This window comes from Oryctolagus cuniculus, chromosome 5 (assembly GCF_051225735.1).
Source record: "Oryctolagus cuniculus isolate XC-2025 breed Fujian yellow rabbit chromosome 5, ASM5122573v1, whole genome shotgun sequence".
Taxonomy (NCBI): domain Eukaryota; kingdom Metazoa; phylum Chordata; class Mammalia; order Lagomorpha; family Leporidae; genus Oryctolagus; species Oryctolagus cuniculus.
This window is the reverse complement of record NC_142871.1, coordinates 51,267,616-51,291,697: the sequence shown is the minus strand read 5'-3', so window position 1 is coordinate 51,291,697 and position 24,082 is coordinate 51,267,616. Positions and strand designations below refer to the sequence as shown.

Sequence of the window (24,082 nt, the reverse complement as noted above, 5' to 3'; positions counted from 1 at the left end):
GGTTGAACTCTGTAATTAATACACAATTATTCTTAGGTGTTTAAAATTAACAGAAAAGTGATCTTTGTTAAATATAACAGTGGGAATAAGAGAAGGAGGAGATATACAGGTCAGCACATACTCACTGGGACTTACCTCCAATGGTAGAGCTAGAAATGTGCCAGGGGACTGCAATTCAATCTTATCAAGGAGGCATGTACTAATGCCATCTCACTTGTTAAAGTGATAAGTTTAAGTACATAATTGATCAAAAAGGGTAGGTGTCGAAGAGATTTCACAAATAAGACTGGTGTCTGCAAATAATGGATAGAATTAAAAGGAAGAAGGATACACAGCAGACTCATAGAATCGCAAATGCCCTAAACAGCACTCCGGCCTCAGAATCAACCCTTGGGGCATTCGGATCTGGCTAAAAGGCCCACGAGAGTCTTGCAGGCATGGAAAGCCAAGACACTGTGGCAAAAATGACCTGAATGAAAGATCTTGGTGAACAAGATCCCAGCAGAAAGAACAGGCCATCAAAGAAGGAAGCACCTTTCTCTGAAGAGAGGAAGGAACCTCCACTGTGATATGGCCTAGACTAAGTAAGTTCAGAGTTGGTGAACTCGAGAGGCTTCCATAGCCTTGACAGCTCATGGCAAGAGCCTCGGGTGATTACTGACATCCATAAATAAGAGTGTCAATTGTTAAATCAACAACGGGAGTCACTGTGCACCTGCTCCCTACATAGGATCTCTGTCCTTAATGTGTTTTACTATGAGAATTAACGGTAAAACTACTTGTTGAACAGCACTCTATATCTTGTGCAGTTGTGTGGGTGCAGTCTGTTGAAATCTTTGCTTAGTATATACTGTTGATCTTCTGTATATAAAAATGATTGAAAATGAATCGATGAAGAATGGGATGGGAGAGGGAGTGGGAGATGGGATGGCTGTGGGTGGGAGGGAGGTTATGGGGGAAAAAGCCACAACAATGCAAAAGTTGCACTTTGTAAATTTACATTATTAAATAAAAAAGATTTATTTATGTGAAAGGCAGAGTTACAGAGAGGCAGGGGCGGGGGACGGGGGGGTCTTCCATCTGCTGGTTCACTCCTGAGATGGCCACAATGGCCAGAGCTGCGCAGATCCGAAGCCAGGAGCCAGGAGCTTCTGGGTGTCCCAAATGGGTGCAGGGGCCCAAGGGCTTGGGCCATCTTCCACTGCTTTCCCAGGCCATCAACCGAGAAGCTGGATTGGAAGTGGAGCAGCCAGGACTAGAACTGGCACCCATATGTGATGCCCACACTGCAGGTGGTTGCTTTACCCACTATGCCACAGTGTCAGCCCCAAGACAACTGTTTTCTTATCAATCATCTTTCATATATCTTTTAGCAGATAGGGTACAGAGTGTCATTTTATTATATGTCCCAGGTGATTGAGTCTATGAAATTAAGATGCTGGTTGTTGGAGGCAGAGCCGTGCTAGGTAGCTCAGTGAAAGGAGCCTTCTCATCATTGGAGGTATTCAAGTTCAATCAGGGATGGTGTCATAGTCTGTTTTATGTTGCTGCAACAGAATACCACACACTGGATATGTTACAAAGAAGACATTTATTTCTTACAGTTCTAGAAGCTGAGAAGTCCAGTATCAGTGCTCAGGCTTCAGGTGATGGCCTTCTTGCTATGTCACCCATGAGGGAAGGGCAGAGAGGAGAGAGGGATGCAATTTGTGACCTTCAGGCCTTTGTATCCACATGCACCCCTTCATGAGGGTGGAGCCCTTATGACCTGAACATCTCCCTTCAGGCCACACCTCCCAACACTGCCATACTGGGGCTGAGGTTTCCAACACATGCTGTTTTGGGGACCACATGCAAAGCATTATATAATTATACAGGGGATTTAAGCCACCTTATGGAGACTGGAAGAAATGCCTATTAAGGCCTCTTCTAATCCTCAGATTTTAAGATTCTAGGTTGCTTCTTAAATTATCTAAAAATAAGTCAGTGAATATTTCAATTACAGTGTTAACCATTTATATAAGATTTTTTAACCCTCCCCTCTAATATTTTTTAAGATTTATTAATTATTTGAGAGGCAGAGAGAGAGAGAGAGAGAGGTCTTCCATCTGCTGGTCCACCCCCTAGATGGCTGCAATGGCTGGAGGCTGCACTGATCTGAAACCAAAAGCCAGGAACCTCTTCCGGGTCTCCACAACGGTGCAGGAGCCCAAGGAATTGGGCCATCCTGCACTGTCCTCCCAGGCCACAGCAGAGAACTGGATCACAAGTGGTGCAGCTGGGACTTGAACTGGCACCCACATGGGACACCAAGTGTCGCAGGCAGTGCCCTGACCCACCACACCACAGCGCCAGCCCCAACCTTCTTTAATATTAACACATATAACAGTGACAGTGAAGTTTATTTTATAATTTTTACTTATTTTTTTCTCCTGTCCTTTTAACTTCTCTCTTCACTCCCTCTCCAGCATAAAAGTAAAATGGTCTCTGAAAAATACAGACAAAACCCATTCTGGCTTACAGCTTAGTCTGTCACCTCATTTTCTCTTTCCTTCTCCCTGAATGGCTAAGCTTCCATTTCTTCTGGAGTTGTCCACTCTCTTTGAAACTTTCTTCTTCCAGAACATCTTGTTTCTTGGATCTAGAGCTACCTCCCCTCCTCAGGTCCTACTTGTCTCCAAAAGTTCTAGCCATAACCACATTCCTTGTTCTCATCCACATCTGTGGTTTTATCTCATATATATGCCATGCTTCCAAAATATCTCTAGTTCATAACTTTTTTCATTCCCATATGCTTATGTTTACCTGCCTAAAAATTATTCCAGAGAAATTTAATTCAACCTGTCTGAAATCAAACATCATCTTTTGCCCATCCATCACTTTCTTTCTATTCCATGTGTATTTGTCACTAACCATCATCAATTCTTTTTTTTTTTTTTTCGACAGGCAGAGTGGACAGTGAGAGAGAGAGACAGAGAGAAAGGTCTTCCTTTTCTGTTGGTTCACCCCTCAGTGGCCACTGTGGCCGGCACGCTGCGGCCGACACACTGTGTTGATCCGAAGCCAGGAGCCAGGTGCTTCTGGTCTCCCATGCGGGTGCAGGGCCCAAGCACTTGGGCCATCCTCCACTGCACTCCCGGGCCACAGCAGAGAGCTGGACAGGAAGAGAAGCGACTGGGACAGAATCTGATGCCCTGACCAGGACTAGAACCCAGTGTGCCGGCACCACAGGCGGAGGATTAGCCTATTGAGCTGCGGCATTGGCCAGTAACCATCATCAATTCTGTATCTTCACTGTCTATCCTCTCATCTCCATTCCCATTAACAATTCTTTAGTTTAGTTCTTATATTAGCCAATTCAATAAACCACTAATTGATCTTGATGTCAGTCAAGTCCCCATCTCTTATGAACCAACTGCAATCATTATGGTGACTTCCTACATTTTAATCTAATCATGCTATTACCTGTTCAAAATTCTACAGGATCAAGATAAATGCTTTATGAAAACTTCCAGGCTCTTTATAACTCTGGAAAGAATAGAGTTTCAACCCTTCTAGTTGTGATTGTATGTGTTTGTGTGTGCTGGGGTGCTGAATGTTTAAGAAATGTAAAATTGAAAAACTGAAGTGTCTGATACAAAGCAGGTATTCAAGAAATGGCTACATAGAGTCCTACACATACTTTATGTGGGAATGAGTCCCCTGGACTCAACCAGCTTGCTCTCCTTTCCTCCCTTCTTCCTTACCTTCCTTTGAAAGGCAGAGAGCGGTCTTCCATCTGCTAGTTCATTTGCTGAATCCCTGCAGCAGCCAATGCAGGGCCAGACTGAAGCCAGGAGCCTGGAACTCCACCCAGGTCTCCCACATGGGTGACAAGGGACCAGGCACTTGAGTCATCATCTCCTGCCCCCAGGATGATTTAGTAGGAATGCTGGATTCCAAATGAAGAAGCTGGGACTGGAACTGGCACTCTAATATGAGATGTTGACAACCTAACAGCCAGCTTAACCTGCTGCACTACAACGTGCATCCCTCTTTCTTGACTGTTTCAGCTTATGTCTGGAATACACCTGCCTTACAATTCGATATTATACTTGGATACTACTTCTAAGTCAGGTTGAACCTGCCTCTACTCTGAATTGAGCTGTTTACTTCCTCCTTCCTATTCCTGTTGCATTCCCCATAAATCTCTTTTGTTGATTTTCTGAAATTTCTTAAAAACTGTTTGGTTTTGGACTTTTGCAGCAAATGTTCCAGTTAGCTCCCTGAAGACAGAGCTTTTTCATCCTTCTGTGTCCACATCTGGCACCTGCACAGCCCTAATCAACCAATCCTTGTTAACAACTGACCACACTGTGAGGTATATAAACGAGGGGCAAGAATATGTCTATAACAAGACCTATTTTTCTGAAATAAGAATTATGTAACAATTTTCTCTTAGCAAATTCAATCTCATGATTGAAAGGAAAAGATTAAAAGCAAGTAATTTGTAGAAATCTTTTTTTCAGGATGATAGCTTAACAAATAACATGCTACCATCTGTGCATACTCATATGCATACTCATACTCATTTGCAGTCATTTATTCCTTGAGGATTTTGTGAAGATTAAATGAGGTAATTGTACATTCCCCTTAGCATAGTGCCTGGTAAATAGTAGCCATTTTAAAAGTTGGTCTTTTACACATTATAATAATCACTGATCTTGTATGAGTATGATATTGGCATTCAGCTAGTTCTTCTAAAATCTGCTTTACTGACTCAAACTAAATGCGGTACTCTTAGAAATGAATGCCTTCTTTTTTGTGGCCACAGAATCAATATAGTAGCCTGCCCAGGGAGACTAAAGTTTAGAGAAATAAAAGATATCATTGTCAATTCTAGACTGTTCCTATATCAATACTTAGTTGCCCACTAAGAAAATGAACAAATTTAAGATAAATTGACACAGAACTGACTCTCTGCACAGTAACTTTTGACAATGAAGGATGTTAATCAGAGGTACTAACTGTATTAGAAGTTCTAGATTTCAACTATCAAAATAAATGAACAAACCTATAAGCCAGCAATATTTTATATGCTTGAAAGTCTACAAGTACTTTCATTCTAACCTAGTAAACTTAAGAGAATCATATATGGTGATAGAACAAGTTAATAAATTATAACAGATTTCCCTTTTCTTATTTCATATGGTAATAAATCAATAATAAATTTGATATAAATTTGATATCAGATGGTTATTAGTGAAGTAAAACTTTTTTTTTCAGTAAGTCTTACCTGGAGTTAAAACATATTTAAAAATTAAAGCAATTTTACTAGAAGAAAATGAAAAGCATTATCATTTGTTCTAACAAAATTTATTATGCAGTAATTACAAAGGTTAAAGACTCTTCCATCTCAAATAAAAATAACTGTTATAATTACACACATAATATAGTACCTTATGGAGTGATTCCAATAAATATCAGAGGAAATACAGTGAGTGCATTGTGAAATTGGATAGACAGGTACTTTCTCATTCACAGTGTTTGACTTGGGGAAGCCTGTTCACATAATGGTTTGTATAAAGTCATGCTCTCAGTCACAGTCCACACGGAGCTGTGCCAACATAGTTCTTTCAGAATGTGAAGTACCGGGCAAACCACTCCTGGCGCTGGGGATCTGGAGAAGCCACCGGGGAAGCGTCACTCTGAGGAGGACTAAATTCATAAAAAGAGAGACATGTAATCCAGCATTAAGCCGTTTTGCAAAATGAAGGGAAAAAGCACATAACACATCAGTGTAGACCATCAAAAACTGGGTGCCCATGTTAAAAGCTGTGTTTCAGACATCTGGCACTCCATCTACACCTATACTAGCTCCAGTTCTCTATCCCATGAGAGCATGAGAGTGCATCAGCAGCTCAGATGAATTCAGTTAAACAGGAGCCACATCACAACAATTACAAGAAAACCAAAGACAAACTATTGAGGAAAATAATGTCACCTTCTTTGAATAAAAATAATCTGGAGGGATTGTGGGAAATAAGAGAGAGTAAGATTATGTTCCTCTCTTTCAGCACCATTTCCCGTTAATTAAAAGTTCAGAATCTGACACAAGCATTTGATTATGACAGAAGTCTCCTTACATATAACTAAATTAACTAAATAGAGGTATAGCATTTTTTACTACATACATATTTATATAGGACTTTCATTTCATAATTCCATAAGCAAATCCTCCAGGAAAAGGAGTGTATTTAAAAATCCAATTTCCCCTCCATCATCAAAGTCACATAATCTATACTTATCTTAACTCTAACTAAAAATTCTTTGGACTACTTGAGAAAACAAAAGAATCCCTACCGTCTTTGGGGGAAATTACAAGGCACGCAACAATGTGTAATGGAAACTCCAGTAGTCATGTTCCTTGAGCTCATGCACATGCATCTTACTGATACCTGAACATACCCATGCATGGGGAAAATAAGCAACACAAAAGATTTAGCAGGAGACACATTCAAATATGTATTTCACTATTTTTCACTTACTATTTATTTTTACTATTTCAAATAATTAGTCATTAACTATATAATTGACCACTTAGTGTAAAAAAAAGACTTGTCTACTCATAAGGCTATTAGTGCTACTGCTGAGATTAAGTTAAGAATAAAAAAGTTAAAGCAGTAAAATATAAATATTAGTATGGTGAGCATAAAATAACAGTGCCCCCTCACTATCTGATAGCTAAACAACTGCATTTCACTCAAAACTTACTTGTTAATACATTTAGTCAACAAATCTGAGGTAACAAAATTGGAATGCCAATTTTAAAACTTATTTTTTTGCCTAAATTAATTTTTTTGCTTAAGTAAAATCATTAAGTTCCCAGAACTTATATATCTTTTATTTTGGTAGTACACACACATATGTATATGTATGTGTGTGTGTGCACATATATATTTATTTATTTATAAATAAGCCTCATAAACAAAAAGAGGAAAAGCTAAATAATTTAAGAAACAGAAAAACCATTTAATAAATAGTTATTTTATAGTTCTTCCATAAGGATGGATTATTAATGAAAAATTGTGATAATGCTAAAAATGAAGCAATTGTGCATATATTTGAAAATTCTACGCATATGGATTACATTGGAATCTCTTCAAGTATTTGGAAAATTGATGACAAGAAATTAGAAAAAATCTTTTTAACAGAGACAAAGGGAATTGTCTAAAGAGGTGATAAAAATATTTTGAAAATATTTCATTGTACTATTTTTCTCGGTTGTTCTCTGAACAGATTTATACAATGAAAGAAGATATGTTTCTCAAGATAAAAAAGAAAAGAAAAAACTCATTGGTGAGACGGGGCTCACCTCAAAAATGTCTTGGGCTCTTTGGGTGGCACTGGCTGTGGAAGTGGTTTGCTGTTGTTGAACTCAATGTCGTGGACTGGAGAATTAGGAATGGGATCCAGACGGTTAGGATGTCCATTGCCCACTCCACTGGATTCCAGAGCACTTAGATTGGGAACACTCACAAACCTGTTTGTTGATGATTTATCATTCTTCTTCTTTTGCTGCATTAAAAATAATACATGTGAGGATAGTCCCTGCATGAGGACAACTGCAACAAAAGGAATAGCACAAGATACAAATTTGGCATGGGAAAATTTGGGGAGTTTTATGTTAAGTTAGGCTGTTAAAATTAACCAGTGGCAAGGCCAGCACTGTAGTCCAGTGGGTAAAGTCACTGCCTGTAGTGCCGGCATCCCATATGGGTGCTGGTTCGAGTACTGGCTGCTCTACTTCTGATCTAGCTCTCTGCTATGGCGTGAGAAAGCAGCAGAAGATGGCTTAAGTCCTTGGGCCCCTGCACATGTGTGGGGGGCCTGGAAGAAATTTCTGGCTCCTGGTTTTGGATGGGCCCAGCTCCAGCCATTGTGGCCATTTTGGGAGTGAACCAGCAGATGAAAGACCTTTTTCTCTTTGTCTCTGACTCTATCTCCCTGTAACTCTGCCTTTTAAATCAATCAATCTTTAAAAAAAAAAAAAATTAACTAGTGTTACCCAAAGTATGTTCTGGGGATCCTTGGAGGTGTTCTGTATCTACATGGAATCCTCAGAGACAGTCATGCTACCAGCACAGAAGGAATGAGGAGCAACGTTAGGGGCGGGTCATTTGTAACTGTGAATCAGTAACTGTGAAATCACAGGTTGGGAGAGGGGAGGTGGAGTGCCAGAGAGTAAAGAGAATACTGGAAGGAGAAGGAAAATTGAGGTGGAGAGAGGAGTTCTTGCAAATACCATGAGGTTAAATGGATTTAGGCTAAATTAGGAGAAGGGATAAAGTTAAATATAATTTTAACAGAAGTCCATGAACTTTAGCCATCTGTCAAAGGGAGGCAGTTCTTGCCTGGAAAAAAAAGGAATGAGAAAATGCTTGGCAATATAGTTTGAAACAAATTTTGCATTTCTACTTAAGATTTAAGATTTAAAATTAGAGAAAATAATTTGATATTAAGTACACTGTGACATCTACCTGAAGGAAGGAAATTAAATGTGTATAATTAAATCTTATTTTCCAATTAACTGGCCGTATCATTAATTGGCTTATATTTTTTTTTAAAAAGTAAAGGTTATAAAACAAAAGTAATCAGTATTTATTTTAATCAGTCTTTAAAATAAAGAGATTATAAACTGCAATACAATTATAGATTGTTGAAATTTATCACCTTGCAAATCATTAACTTTAGTCTCAAAGTACTTTAGTCATACCTCTAGAATCAATTAGCATCATCTTGCATGGAATAAAAACTAACATGATGTAAAATATTTAGAAATTCCTCATCTTTTTCTCATTAGACATACATTAATTACATTTATTAATTTTTTCTTTGTAAACTCCAGGGTTTGACAAAAAGTAATACACAAAATAGAACTTTTCCTTTACTTATGAAGTAACTTTCTCACTATCTAGACATTTCCCTCCGATATGGAGGACCCCATATTCTGTGACTCACAGCATACTCAGAAAAAGAAAAGTAGGATAATATCTTCAGAATTATTTGTGAAAACTTAAGTTCCTGCCAAGGTCTACAGTAGCCTATAAGTTCTTACAAAGATGTGCCTTTTGCTTTTTCTTGTTCTAGTCACCAGAGGGCATTAAACCTAGTTAATGTTTTTACTTTAAGAAATCACAAGCATCATTGATGCAGTTCTATAGTAATGGTTTTGTAACTAAAAAGTCTAATGCTAATTGAATAATAAGTGAAAATAAAATATTTATAGAGCATATTGTTTCTACTGTTTTTTCCTTCTACTTCACAAAATACTCAAGTCTAAAATTTGGAGCATTTTAGCCTGAAAAGGAAGGCTAGATTAAGGGTTCCCAGTAGAGAAGTTTTATAAGCTTTGAAAAAAAAATTTCTGGGTAAAAGTAATAACAGAAATTAGGCATGATGTGAAAATAAAATATAAACCAACAAAACAGCTTTAGCACTAGCACTTTAATGTATGCTACTACTGATTTCTGTCAAAAGATTCATAATCCCTATGAAGCCAATGTATATGTAATTATTTATTCTATATTACTTGCTTTATTCACAGAAAAATTTGTGATAACTTATATAAAATGTGATGAAATTCTGCAACTGAACAAATATTAACTGAATACCCACTATACCCAAAGCACTATACTGGAGCCATGGAAGCTGGGATACAAAGATGTGTGACTTAGCCATTCCATGTCAAGGCTCTTCTATTTGTCCTAAGAGAGTAACAAAGTATCAGAATATGTCATATTCAATTTTGATTGTAAAGAACAGTCATAAGACTGTGAGAAGTAAAACCCTTCTCTATTGGCAAGCAACAAATATCTGCACATGTCCACCCCTAAGTCCATTAGGATGGCAGGCCCTAAGCTAGGGATAGATATTGGGTATCCAGGGTTGGAGTATCTTTCTGGACCCCATAAAGAATTATGAACAGTAAGGAAATAACAAGAAATTAACTGAAGGAGAGTTACAGGTTAGTTTTCTTTAGAAATGCAGTAAAAACATAAAAAGATAAAACCAAGGGTTGATGTTAACAAAATATTATTTAAGGAGTATGAATTTGATAAATGAATATTATTAACAGTTTTCATTATGAAGAGAGAATTCATAAATCTTAGTGCTAAATTATTTATTTAAAACATTTTTGGGGAGCTTTATCCTATGCTGCTCCAAATATTTTACAAATTTTTAATCAAGTTTTAAACCACATTCCTATTTTATGTCTACAGCACATACCTTAGTCAAAGGATTAATAACACCAACAGTAGGGCTTGAGTTAAACACTTTGTTGAAGTTAGTTTCTCGATTGACTAATTCCAGCTGATAAAATTTATTATCCTCCTATGCAAAAGAATTATAAACATCTTTTCAACATTTTCTCCTGAATATTTAAAACCTTAATTGTGTGCCATTTCATACAAAATTTAATGTAAAACCTCAATGAAGGCTTATATACATTCTTCAAAGATTTCTCAACCTCAACTGATTGCCAGCGTCTTAAAGGTTGCTGGTGGGTGAGTTTTCAACATCTTTGAGGCCCTAGGCTGCGAGGACTCTACCCTCTTGTACGTTTTCCTCTAGGACTGGATCTAAATGTCTTTTTGGTCCCATCTGTTTCCCAAGGCCAACGGTGTACTCTGAGCAGGTCTAAACGGCATGGTTGCAATGTTTCCACACAGGAGGACACCACTATGGAATCTTATTATTCCTTAGTACTGGAAATAGGCTTGATCTTGCCTAATCTCTCTGAGACATTGATGCAACACAGCAACATTAATCACAGAACAGGGAAAGGCAAATGCCCATCTAGAGATAAAACCTCTGTGCTTGGCTTCATCAACCAGCTTGTGCTAACTGAACAACCAGAAAGCGGGAAGGCCTTAAGTGGACAGAACAGTGCATGTGAGAATGCAGGGCTGTGTACAAGTCGAGTCCTCACCACGCTTTTTAGTCATCGGTGACTGTTATTTAAGTCGTTAATCTCATCCCATGTGCCTCAGGGTCCACAGAATCAGGTTGTTGTGGAAAGAGTATGAACTGCCTGTGGCTATATCCTAGCCCTGTCATCAACTAGCTGTATTGCTTTGGAAAGTGACTTTGCTCTTTGAAGTGTAATACCTATCCTGTTATGAAGATAAACTACAATTACATCTATAATACTTCATCTGGAAAAACTGGAAAATCAATAGCTATTTCTATGAACCACAAAAGAAATACACTTACTAGACTTGTTAATTTCATGTGTGACATAGAGAGTAATTTTCCATGTGTTTACTGCTATCAGACAGAATGACCTATGAGGCCTGTGTGCATGTTCACAATGCTTGGAAAATTGGGTGGCTGGTGGTAGAACAACATATTCTCTTTGTCTCCAAAGTCTGCTCCTGGGCTTTATCCATGAACCACAACCTACTCTGTTGTTTTCTGCAAGAACTTACAGTCCCAGGATACAGGTCAACTTTCCTACATGCAAAGAGATACACTAAGGAGAAAGGACTTCAGAAATGAATGTTATTCTTGTGCTGTCTCTGCATGCTAATATTGAGGTTCCAGTTGCAGAGGTCAGTGAGTATGCAGAGTGATTAGTGTTCTATTTCTAGTTTTACTGTGAAAGATTTTCATCTGACAGTGGCAGTAAAAGGCAGTATTTTAATGATTGACCAGGGCCTATCATTTTGGAAAAGTGGAATGGTTCATGAATTTTTAAACAGTTGCATTTTTTTTATTTTTGAGGAATAATGGCTTTAATGAAGGCTGTGTATTTTTTGTTAAATGTGTATTTTCTTCACTGATGGATTTCTCTGAGCCCTTAACACCTTAGTGTTACCCTTTTTCTGTAGTGTATCTCTTTCGATGAGTGTCTGGTGGAACACATTTTAAGAATTTAACATGGTTAACCTAGAAGTGTATAATGTAGGCTAATGTTCTTTCCTAGACAATTCTGATTCTACATATACAACACACAAAAGTATACACACACATTCAATAGTATGTTAATTGTGTCTCAGCAATGACTTATATGTTATTAAACATAGGATATGTATCAAAAGGACTTTTTAAAAAAATACTGAAGCAAATAGCAAAAATTCCCTACCCTCATGCCAAATTTAAATTTTAAAATTGCTTTATGTCTTACATTCATAAGCATTTTAATAAACTTTTAATCATAATGCCCATATTTTTACTTTCTATTTTCCTTTAGCATAACTCCAAAATATTTTTCCATGTTTTCCTCAATAATTTTTGTCTATTGATTAATAACATGGTTGCAGCAGAAACAAAATATCTTACAATTAGTTTCTTTATGACATGGTCTCTTTCTGTAAGCATGGCTTTTAATTCTGTAATCATCTGTATATCTTCTGGTTTTGATTCTCTCATTAGATATTTTTCTTCCATTTCTTCTAGTCTAAAAACAACAACAAAAAAATTCCTTTAGCTCGTTGATATCCTTAGACACATTCTTTTGTAATTCCTGTATTTTCCAAATTAGTCCACTTAACACACAAAAATTTTTAAAAGAGTTTTTTTCAAACTTTCAAGCATGATGACAGATTACTCCAAGAGCTATAGTGTTACAATAAAGGCTTTACAGGAGTAGCATATATTCTTAAGGGCTTTTGCACATTACTTTTTGAACAATTCACTCATTTTAAGGTATTCAAGGTAATAGAGATGAGGTGAGGCAAACTCTGCAGAAGAACTGATGTGTTGAATGATACTAATAAAGATTTAATGCTAGAAATGTTGACTTACTGTTAGTAAGTAGCCCTCGCCACACAGGTGCTACTGTGTGATAACACAAGGCTTGGTAACATATATGAAAGGAATGAGAAGACATGCAGAGGAAAAGGGGACGGAGGACACACATGGATGACACCATTCTTTCCTGGATCATGAGAAATGCCATTTAACAACCCATTATTTCCATGCAATTCATATAAACTGTAGGAAAGGCTCATCAGGTAAAGCATGAAATTTGCTTCTAGGCCTGTTCTGACCCAAATGAGACGCGGTGGTATTAAGATGGAATGCCCCTGAGGACTGAAACAGAGGCCTCTTCTGATGAACAGATGCGACACAGCCATGAAGTCCAAGAACTAGGGCAGGGCAAACTGAAGACAATGGGACAATGCAAATAGAAACTGTGGCTTCATTTGAAAAAGAAAAAAAAAATGCACCTTCAGTTTTATTTTATTTTTCTATTTTATTTTTTTTGACAGGCAGAGTTAGTGAGGGCTAGAGACAGAGAGAAAGGTCTTCCTTCTGTTGGTTCTCCCCCCAGATGGCCGCTATGGCCAGCGCGCTGTGCCGATCCAAAGCCAGGAGCCAGGCGCTTCCTCCTGGTCTCCCTAGCGGTTGCAGGGCCCAAGCACTTGGGCCATCCTCCACTGCCTTCTGGGGCCACAGCAGAGAGCTGGAATGGAAGAGAAGCAACCAGGACAGAATCTGGCACCCCAACCAGGACTAGAATCCGGGGTGCCGGCGACGCAGATGGAGAAATAGCCAAGTGAGCCGTGGCACCGGCCAGCACCTTCAGTTTTAGAAAATATAAAAATTAAAATAGTTTTAAAAACCTATTGTCTTTAGAATATAAAAACTAGAATTTAAATTTAATAAAACTACAGTTAATGAAGACAGACAGAAAATTTAATTCACTCAAAAAATACTAACTTCTAGAAGATCTGTCTTCCAGGAATCAATGATCTGTCCTTGACCTCTTATTGCCAGTACCAAAAGGACCATAGAAATCTTCACATATAATTTTAGCACCATGAAAATCCTCCAGTAACCCAGCCTAGTCTAGAAATTTGGAGATGACAATATTTGGCTCCCTACTCAGCAGCCCTGAGCTACCATTCTAATCTAGGGCATGGGTAGGCAGTAGGGTCATGAGGAAGTATGGGGTAAGAAGTGGCTGATTGTTTTATAGCCCTTGTCTCTTCCTTTGAGGAACAGTGTTTTCTTCTTCATACTATTTGTTGAATTCTTTTGCTTAGTGTAGGGTTAACTTTACGATAATTAAGTAAATTGAAAGTAGATCTTTATAAAAAATTGAGAGTGGGAATGGGAGAGGGAGGAGAAAGAAGGGTTGGAGCATGGGCAGGCAGGAGAGTAGGGTGGGAAGTATCACATGTTCCTAAATCAATATATATGAAACACATGAAACTTGCATAACTTACATAAAAGTTTAAAAAAGAAAAAAAAGTGGCTGTTTCTCTGAAGATGACCCAGGTAGTTGTGCCCCTGCCACTCACATGGGAGACAAGAAAGAAGCTCCTGGCTTCTGGCTTCAGCCTCGCTCAGCCCTGGCTGTTGCTATCTGGGGAGTGAGCCACTGGATGTACTCTTTCTGTGTCTCTCATTCTCTGTAACTATTTCAAATAAATAAATAAAAGTAAACCTTTTTTAAAAAGTTTTTAAAAAGTGACTGTCTCAGGAGCAACAGACACTTAGGTCAGGGTAAAGGTAGATGTACAATGTGTTAAGTTTCACTGTCTTTACTTATGCTCTTTTGTAGCAATGCAGAAAAATGAAAAATGATTTGATTCACCAGGCTCAGATACACTGACCTTGCATTTTATCATGATATGGTGGGGTTTACTCATCGATTTTGTGGGAAATGATTTTAAGATACTGTAAAATACTGATCTAGTCAAAGGAAAAAAGAATTTGGGTTTTACACCAGAGTAGCCACATGAGGTCACTAGAGCTCTTCCTTTTATCATTAAAAGCACAGTTCAAGATTTTTGAATTGTTTCCTACAGCTGAATTTTTTTATAAATGATAGCTACAAAACTAAACTTAAAGCCTTATTTAAAACTATTATTTCTATCATTTTGTTCTAGCCCAATGAAAAATTAAAGGGAGTCAAACAATCAGTTATATCTGAACCCTATGTTTTGCATTGAGGTCAGCCATGAATTCAAGGTTTTTGTTTTTTTTTTTTTTTTTTGACAGGCAGAGTGGACAGTGAGAGCGAGACAGAGAGAAAGGTCTTCCTTTGCCGTTGGTTCACCCTCTAATGGCCGCCACAGCTGGCACGCTGCGGCCGGCGCACCACGCTGATCCGAAGGCAGGAGCCAGGTGCTTCTCCTGGTCTCCCATGGGGTGCAGGGCCCAAGCACTTGGGCCATCCTCCACTGCCTTCCCAGGCCACAGCAGAGAGCTGGCCTGGAAGAGGGGCAACCGGGACAGGGACTAGAACCCGGTGTGCCGGCACCACTAGGTGGAGGATTAGCCTATTGAGCCACGGCGCTGGCCTGAATCCAAGTTTTAATATGTGTTTTCACTTAGCTTACACATTCTTTACCCACAGAATCATTATCAAATAATCTTCTCTAAAAATATCTTTACATCACTAAAAAAAATTTAATGAAAAAGATAACTGGATATTAAAGAAGAAAAATAGTTGATTAAATTGAAGAAGCATAATTCAAATAAATACAAATGGGGAAGCATTAAAGGAGAAAACAATTAAGAGTAATATGTTATCATTGAATTTGCAAATATATTTCTATAATTATTAATCTTTTAAAATTCTAATTGGAAGTAAATCTGATCCTATTCCAGTATCCGCTGAAAGCCAGCACTAGTCAGTGGGCTCCCCTTCTTCAGCTGCCCCGGGCGGCTGCTGCCATCCACTCTGCTTTCATAGGCCAGTGTGTCAATAACTTGTTGACACGGGGAACGATCTTAAGTTTCTTCTTCTTTACTCTGTCTGAAACAGCCTTCATAACAAATGCTTATAACCCTATTTCATGCAGATCTTGAGCACAGGTAGAATCCAGCAATGTTTTATTTTTACACAGCTGACATAATTACAGCCTAGCTTCTATTTCAAGAGGGATGACATTTATCAGTAGTGATAATGGTTTTACTATAGCAATATCAAGTTTTCCTGTTAAATTTTATGTTAAAATTAGTCAATTAAAAATATTAAGATAAAAGTGTTACAAGTAGCCAGACTTGACCAAGTTCCTAAAGATGGTCTAAGAATGACTGAAGCCTGGGAAGCCCTGCCGTTAGGGGCCCTCACAAGTACATATGGCCTTTTATTCAAGACACAGATTCTTACTCAGAGTAATACAAAGGGAGAACAGAAGTAGGACACATAAAATTACTAATTAGGGTCACTGGTGGATTCTCACCAGGTGTGCATGCAATACCCTGATTTTTTTTTTTTTTTTTTTTGGCCCTGAAAATATACAGGTCAATGTCTACGGTTCATGAACAATACAGGCCTAAATATGAATGCCTATAAAACTGTATGCAAAAGTTTCTAAGTTACAATACCAACCCTCATTCTGTTCTTTAAAAAAATTTGACAAAAAAATCAATGAATTGAGACTGTAGACCCAAAGAAGGGTATTATTAGGCACATATATATTTCAAATCTTTATAAAGATGAAAGAATTTTGTTATACCACCCTTCTATACAGTCTTATATAAAGGAAATGTAGTAATTGAAGCATTTTAATGTGGAAATTTTCTTTTCCTATAAATTCTGAGCACAACTCTAATTTGTGACAACAAGACTATGTATTTTCAACACAAAGCTTATGAATTTAAAAATCAAGTATCAACAACAAATGATTGTATCAAAAAATGATTGGGGCATTATGGATAAAAGGTCACAAAAATTTCAAAGAACAAATCATTCTGGTGTGGTAGAGTGCTTCTTTTTAGAGATTACGGAGCTGGCGCCACGGCTCACTAGGCTAATCCTCCGCCTTGCGGTGCCGGCACACCAGGTTCTAGTCCCGGTTGGGGCGCCGGATTCTGTCCTGGTTGCCCCTCTTCCAGGACAGCTCTCTGCTGTGGCCAGGGAGTGCAGTGGAGGATGGCCCAGGTACTTGGGCCCTGCACCCCATGGGAGACCAGGAGAAGCACCTGGCTCCTGGCTTCCGATCAGCACGGTGCGCCGGCCGCAGCAAAGGAAGACCTTTCTCTCTGTCTCTCTCTCTTACTGTTCACTCTGCCTGTCCCAAAAAAAAAAAAAAAAAAAAAGAGAGAGAGAGAGAGAGATTATGGAGATATTTAAAGTCCAAATACAGAAACTCAATCTTCTCCAATGACCTTTTTGCTCGACTACATTGAGCAGTTAACGTAAAGTAAATGTGAACAATAATAATCTCTTAACTATCTTTTTCACATAATAAAGATCTGCCATGATCCCAAGTTCTACAGTATATTTTAGTTTTGCTTACACTTTCTGTATATATGGCACAAATCATTTGTATAATCAAATATCCCATTCTTTCATTTATTTCTAAAATGGAAAAAATGGCATTTTTATTAGATACAAGGTTTTTGCTAAGATATATCATTAAAGAAATTAAAATTTGTATAGAACTCTGAAAATCTAAGGCTTTAATACACAGAACTAAAGAAGATTTCCAATAGTTATTCTGTAAGAGAGAAATTTTATCACTATTTCTACGGGATGAAGAGGGCATTTTCCTTCCTGTAGATGTGTCACCACCCTCTTCCCTGGAGTCCAACAGGATTTAGGGCTGGAACAGAAGCAAGAAGCTTCTGGCTGCTCCAGAGCTTCCTCGGCTCCAGTGTTTAGTCTGGCAGGCTCACCCATTTTCCTCACGTCACCAACCACCAACGGTTTCAAAAAATCCATAGGAAATTCAACAGAGTACTTCCCTCCTGTGGAACAGGTCTGGATTGTTCAGATACTGCTTCTCCAGCTCCATGAGCTGGAACAAACCCTCCCTGTCCATCACTTCTGTTCAAATCCAAACCACTGAACAGATACAAGCGGGCTGCATTTCAGGATGTGGGCCAGTGGTCTAGAACTATGCTTTCCAATATGACAGCCACTAGTCTCTATGTAGCTACTGACAGTAGAACTAATTAAAATTCAGTGAAATTAAAAATTCAGTTTGCTAGACTCATTATCCACAGTTCAAGCACTTAGTAGCCATTAGTGGCTAGTAGCTACAATACTGGATTTGAGCAGATATAGAATGTTTTGATTATCACAGAAAATCTATAGGATAGCTCTGGTCAGATAAATTTGGGTGTGTGTTCATTTTTAACTGAGACAGTAAATACCTAAAGCTAGAGGCTACTTATAGGATGGCAGTAGTTTCTGCTGATAAAGTAAATATGGTTGGTTAGCATAGACCATGAAATACAAAACAAATGAAAGATGGCGCTAGAAAATCAGACAAAATATCTTATTTACCAGTAAAGCTATTTCTTCAATTGCTAAAAGCACTCATAATGTAAAAAAAAACTAAGTCATTGTTTATTACCTACTGACAATTTACCATGTGCAAAACCATATAAGGTAGAAGCAAAGATATAACCTTTACTCTTTGTCAACAGTCCTGGGGGGCATAACACATGGACAGACAGGTTATTCTTCTTGTGAGTATGTTGTCTTACAGAGTGTTAAGGAGGAGGGAATCTCGGACCGCAGCCTCTGATTAATAAATAATACTGAGTTCAGGAGGAATGACAGCCACTGAGATTTACTGTATCTTGTTTCTGCACAATGTATGAGGTTACCAGCTCTTCCACAAGGCAGATACTTGGACTCATATGGTGGCTCAAAAGGATTTGTAAAATGACTTCTAATGATAGTGAACACCAAACTCAATGATTTCTAAGGTAACTTCACAAGTGGTAAATATGATAGAGAATCCTTATAAAACTCACTCAGGAAACATTCTTTGAGTGTTCCCCACAGTGAAGATTCTGAATGTGTTCTTCAGAAGGAGCAACTCACCTCAGGGGACACTCAAGTAAACGCCAATGAGGTCTGGGATTTTGTGAATGTGTGTATAGGTGTGCTCTTGCCTATGTATGCCACAGTGTCTACTGAGAGACCGAACCAGTTACACTGACGAAATGGAAAGAGAAGATTTTTAGATGTCAGGAAGGTAATTAGATAGTAACAGCACAGGAGATTATTCTAGACTATAGAGGACAACACAGGAAAATCTGAGAAGGAAACCAGGAAGGTCAGTTCTACTTATAGAAAAACAATAGAGGAGTGAGGGTTGCTATAGGACAATGCAGAATAAGGCATACTGGAGCTGAGAAGTTTTGACTCTGACACTGAGGCCAATGGGATTAGTCACAAATTGTGACTTGTTTGAAGTGTATGGATACACATACACACACATTTGTGTAATATTTTAAAATGAAGCTTTTTCATTTGATTGGAAGGGGAGAGACTAAAGTGAATAAACTACTAACAGCAATTCAGAGTAGATTAATTCTGAGATAATTTTCGATCAAGGTTTAGGTCATAATTTGGACTGAATACTAGTTGTATTGACTATAGAGATTTATAATTTCTCTCTCTAGGAAAAAGCAGGGCTATTAAATGTTTTAAAACAATAGGCAATGATTGGAATTAACTATGTATGAGTAGTAGTATTATCTGTAATGTTTCCTTTATTGATATCTAAAATCTTAAAACAATTAAATGCTTATGGTACAAACTCAAAAAAGTAGAGGATCTAAAATAAAAAAGAAACATTTCTGCTTTTTCCTATACCCAATACTTCCTACACTTCTCCCTAGAGGGAATTACTATCATTAAGTTTTGTATTTGCTGTGAAATGTTGTTATTTTTGTAAAACAGGTATTAAGTACATATATATGAATATGATACTCCTATTGTTCACAATATGCTTTTTACTAACATTATATATAAGGGACATAATTTGAGTTTTCAGTATGGCCAGACAGTTCATGATGCGGAGGGATATTCTTTAGATAAATATTGTCCCAGTAGAATCAAAGCAGTGAGAGCTGATGAAATAGTCATTCAACTGCTTTATCCAAATTAAAGAACATATCACACTGCATTTACAATCTGCAATGCAGCACTTATGTCTTTAAATATCATTTTTGCTATAACTAAAATAGTGGTTAACCTAGGTTAGACTCTGTGCTCCTCAGTTTATTATCCACATTTGAATTTTCTTTAATGTAATATGACTTACGACACTTGTAAAGCTGCATTTATTTCCTTGAGTAGCTCGTTAGTCTTATTAAAATCTGCCCGCATGATATTTTTCTCTCTGAGGTGGTCTGCTGTCATGACATCCAGCTCTTTTTCAAGTCTCTTGTTTAAATCTTGTTCATGCAACCTGTTTATTTTTAGTTAAGAAAATGTTATTCTGACATCAAGCTTTCATAACTTCCTATATTCTACCAGATTTGAAATTATTTTTGGTATAATATATATAAAAAATTAATATAAGTGGCCCAAATTAGCCTACTTACTTTGTTATAATCTTCTAGCTTGTGTTAAAGTTTTCTCCTTTAATGCTTTCTCACATAATGTTTTAAAATATTTTAGTTAATTTTGTACAATTTCCAAAGTTAACACATAGGAGAACATTATTCAAAATACAAACATCTACTCTGTGTTCTGAGTTATAATACAGTAATCAAATAAAGTAAAATGTGGTCTTCAATATATGGCAGTCTAGGTCACAAAAATAGGCATGTATTACTACATATTATGGCAACAGTCCACAAAAACACTGCACATTCCTTCTCTTGTAATTAATGGCATACCTCATCTGCTGGTTAGATTCACTTCGTATTCTGAGAATTTCTTTCCCCTTAAATTCCAGTTCTTTGGTTAGGGCACTTATGTTCTCATGAAGGTGTTGCACTTCCTTATCCAAGTCAGAGATGTGACGCTCTCTGTGCCTTAATTCTTCTTGTAGATCTGTTATTCTACATATGTGTTCCTTACTCTGTAAAATACAAATAATTCTTAGACTTTTCTACATATGTTCTTTCTGTGTTTATATGAGGAATAGGAAATGATATATAAGAATGTCAAATGAAATCACTCTGACATTGCTTCAAAAGCAAACCTGAGAAATGAGAAAATTTCACTCTTCTTTTCCACACAAAAAAGTATTTATATGGATGGCACTTCAATGATGTCATGGCTATAAGTGACCCAAATGTGACAAAAGCTCATCTTCTTCCTTTAAAGGTGAGGAAACCAATACCCAAGAAGTGCTATGTCCAAAGACAAATTTCAATCAATGGCAAAGTTGAGAGTATAATACAGGGCTCTTTAGTAGGTTTTCCATGCTCTTGCAGTAAAATGTTGACACCAGTGTCCTTTAACCTACAAGGCATTTGTCTACCCACAGAGGCCTTTCCAGTACTGAGAATGAAGACTTTGTCTGCTTAGTGCTGGTCAAGCAGCTGTCTTATCTGATACATAAGCTCTCTTCCATTTTACTAAAAGTCACTGTTTCTACAGATTCTGCAGGCCTAGACATTGTCAATTTTGGGGTAATCCTAGTTTCACAGAATACAACTTCCCTCTATGGTTATATGGTAGCTTGTTTAAAACATATGTAAAGACCAATAAGTTGAAAATACTGAGTATAATGAACTAATAAATACCAATTTTCAATGCATTAGACCTAAAAATCTATCCATCCTTACATATATACATACATACATACAAGGTCACAAAGATCTAATTTAAGGAAAGTACACTTGTCCAAAGAGTAAACTTTTTTTCAAAGATTCATTTATTTAGTTGAAAGTCAGAGTTACACAGAGGGAGGAGAGACAGAGAGAGAGCTCTTCCATCCACTGGCTCATTCCCCAACTGGCCACAATGGCTAGAGCTGCGCCAATCTGAAGCCAGGAGCCAGGAGCCAGGAGCTTCCTCTAGGTCTCCCACGTGGGGCAGGAGCCCAAGGACTTTGGCCATCTTCCACTGTTTTCCTAGGCCATAGCAGAGAGCTGGATCCGAAGTGGAGCAGCTGGGACTTGAACCAGCGCCAACGTGAGATGCTGGCACTGCAAGCAGCAGCTTTACCCACTACGCCACAGCACTGGCCTCTGGAGAGCAAACTTTAAAAGTGTAAATAGCAGCTGTACCAGAAGGATGTGGAAATACAGGGACCTGCTTCATCCACAGCTTACTATCCAACATGACTGTTTAAACTCAAGTTTAAGGGTCCAGTGCTGTGGAGTAGTGGGTTAAGCTTCTGCCTGAGGCACTGGCACCCTATATGGAACTGGTTCTGGTCCTGGTTACTCCTCTTCTAATCCAGCTCTTTGCTTATGCCCTAGGAAAGCAATAGAAAATGGCCCAAGCGCTTGGGCCCCTGCACCTGTGTGGGAGACCCAGAAGGAGCTCCAGGCTCCTGGCTTCCGATCACCCAGCTATGACTTTTGTGGCCATTTGGAGAGTGAACCAGTGGATGAAAGATCTTTCAGTTTCTCCCTCTGTCTGTAACTCTGCCTCTCAATAAACAAATAAAATCTTTAAAAAAAAAATTCATGTTCAAATTAAAATTAAGGAAACTGAAAACATAGTTTCTTGTTTGCACTTCACATATTTGGCCAATATGGCCAAGAATTACTATAGTGGATAGTGTAAGTAGAAAATAGGTACATTATAATGGCTAGTTTATTAGACAATACTAACATCAGTCTTCACATTATATATATTTCATTACTTGCTTCCCTAGATGCAAATAAAATCTGAAATATTCAATTAAAAATTCATAAAATAAAACATAATTGTATGGACAATACACTAAAGCAGAATGACTTATTGCCTTTCAAAGACAAAGCACTTTGGGGCTGGCTTTGTGATGCAGTGCTGTAAAGCAGCTGCCTGCAACACTGGAATCCTATATGGGTGCCGGTTTAAGTCCCGGCTATTCTACTTCTAATCCAGCTCCCTGCTAATGGCCCAGGAAAAGCAGTGAAAGATGGCCCAAGTCCCTGCTAACAATGTGGGAGACCTGGACGAAGCTCCTGGCTCCTAGCTCCTGGCTCTGGCATTGTCCAGCCCCAGCTGTTGCAGCCATTTGGGGAGTGAACCAGCATATGGAAGATCTTTTTCCTTCTTTCTGCCTCTCCCTCTTTCTCTTTGCAGTTCTGACTTTCAAATAAATAAATATATCTTTAAAAAAATAAAAAGAAAACCCTTCGATAGATAGTAAATAATCACCAATGAAAATAATAGTCACTACAGAATAATTCTCAGAAAAAAACTGTGAATACTTAATACCGACATTCAAGAAACTGTCACAGCCAAATCCTCAATATGCTCATTTACCTGTCTTCTGCTGATGTCCATGCTTCTCTCTAATTCCATTTTAGCTGCTGCCAACTCCTGATGATGATTATGCCGTAACAAATCAATTGCAGCTGCATGTTGATGGTTTAGTTCTGAGCGTAAGGAAGCTGAAATGCAAAGAAAAGGAGTTTAGCAAATTTCAAAAATATTGATAGTTTACATAAAATCAGTAAAATTCAGACTGCTATTTTACATATTAGGACATTTGTTTATGCCTATTAAAGTTTTACTAGATTGTTATAAAATACCATGAATTTAAACATAATTAACTATCACAAAGCATCATGAATTTAAGACTCAACATAGATTAATGAGGATATGAAAAATTTCAAATGCTTAAGTGGATCAAGGTTATTTCTATGCACAGTTTACAGATAAAATGCTAACAAAGATGAAATATTTTTAACTCCTCTCTTTCACTAGTAGAATAATACAATTTTGGAGTTGAACGGTGGGATAATAACTACTTACAAGGCAATGTCCTACCCAAGGGAGAATTCTTCCAAAATAATCCCCAAAAGATGTGAGAATAGCTGATAAGTTCTTTTAGTGAGCTGGAGATCATCTCTTTCATTTGAGTTTTGGAGTAATTCTTTCACGATCCATACACATTTATTGAACACCAGGCACTGTTTTAAGGGAGAATGTAATATGGCCCTGTTCTTACAATTGCACAAGCCAGAGGGAAAAGCATTATGCCTAGGAATTAAGTGGGATATCAGCAAGAATGGTAGTGGAAGTACCCAAATTTCCTGGGAGAGGGAAATTGGGGATGTAGTCACAAAGGAGCTGTAACCATAACTCTCAAAAAGACTTAAATATTGAGCAATGCTTTTCCAAGTAGAGAAAAATAAAAGCTTTCTGGAAGAAGGGATAAATTCTACAAAAGCAGAAAGAATCTGGCCCATCTGCCAATCCATGAGAGGTTTGGTAAGGCAG

At 37.8% G+C, this 24,082-nt stretch overlaps 1 protein-coding gene across 10 annotated transcripts in view; it reads right to left on the bottom strand.

The window, feature by feature from the left end:
• Positions 1–5,339: 5,339 nt before the first annotated feature.
• The window catches only part of FAM184A (family with sequence similarity 184 member A), a 115,776-nt gene continuing 97,033 nt past the window's right edge, over positions 5,340–24,082 (bottom strand). For all 10 annotated transcript variants that reach the window (XR_016234517.1, XM_089333712.1, XM_008263437.5 and 7 more), the window contains 7 exons: positions 23,123–23,250; positions 20,590–20,774; positions 20,010–20,156; positions 12,325–12,442; positions 10,270–10,374; positions 7,355–7,557; positions 5,340–5,697 (listed from right to left, as the gene is read on the bottom strand). Coding sequence is in view for 9 of the 10 variants with exons in the window: in XM_089333712.1 (XP_089189838.1) it covers positions 5,616–5,697; positions 7,355–7,557; positions 10,270–10,374; positions 12,325–12,442; positions 20,010–20,156; positions 20,590–20,774; positions 23,123–23,250 (968 nt within the window). In the remaining variant the exon portion in view is untranslated. The remainder of the gene's footprint in view (positions 5,698–7,354; positions 7,558–10,269; positions 10,375–12,324; positions 12,443–20,009; positions 20,157–20,589; positions 20,775–23,122; positions 23,251–24,082) is intronic.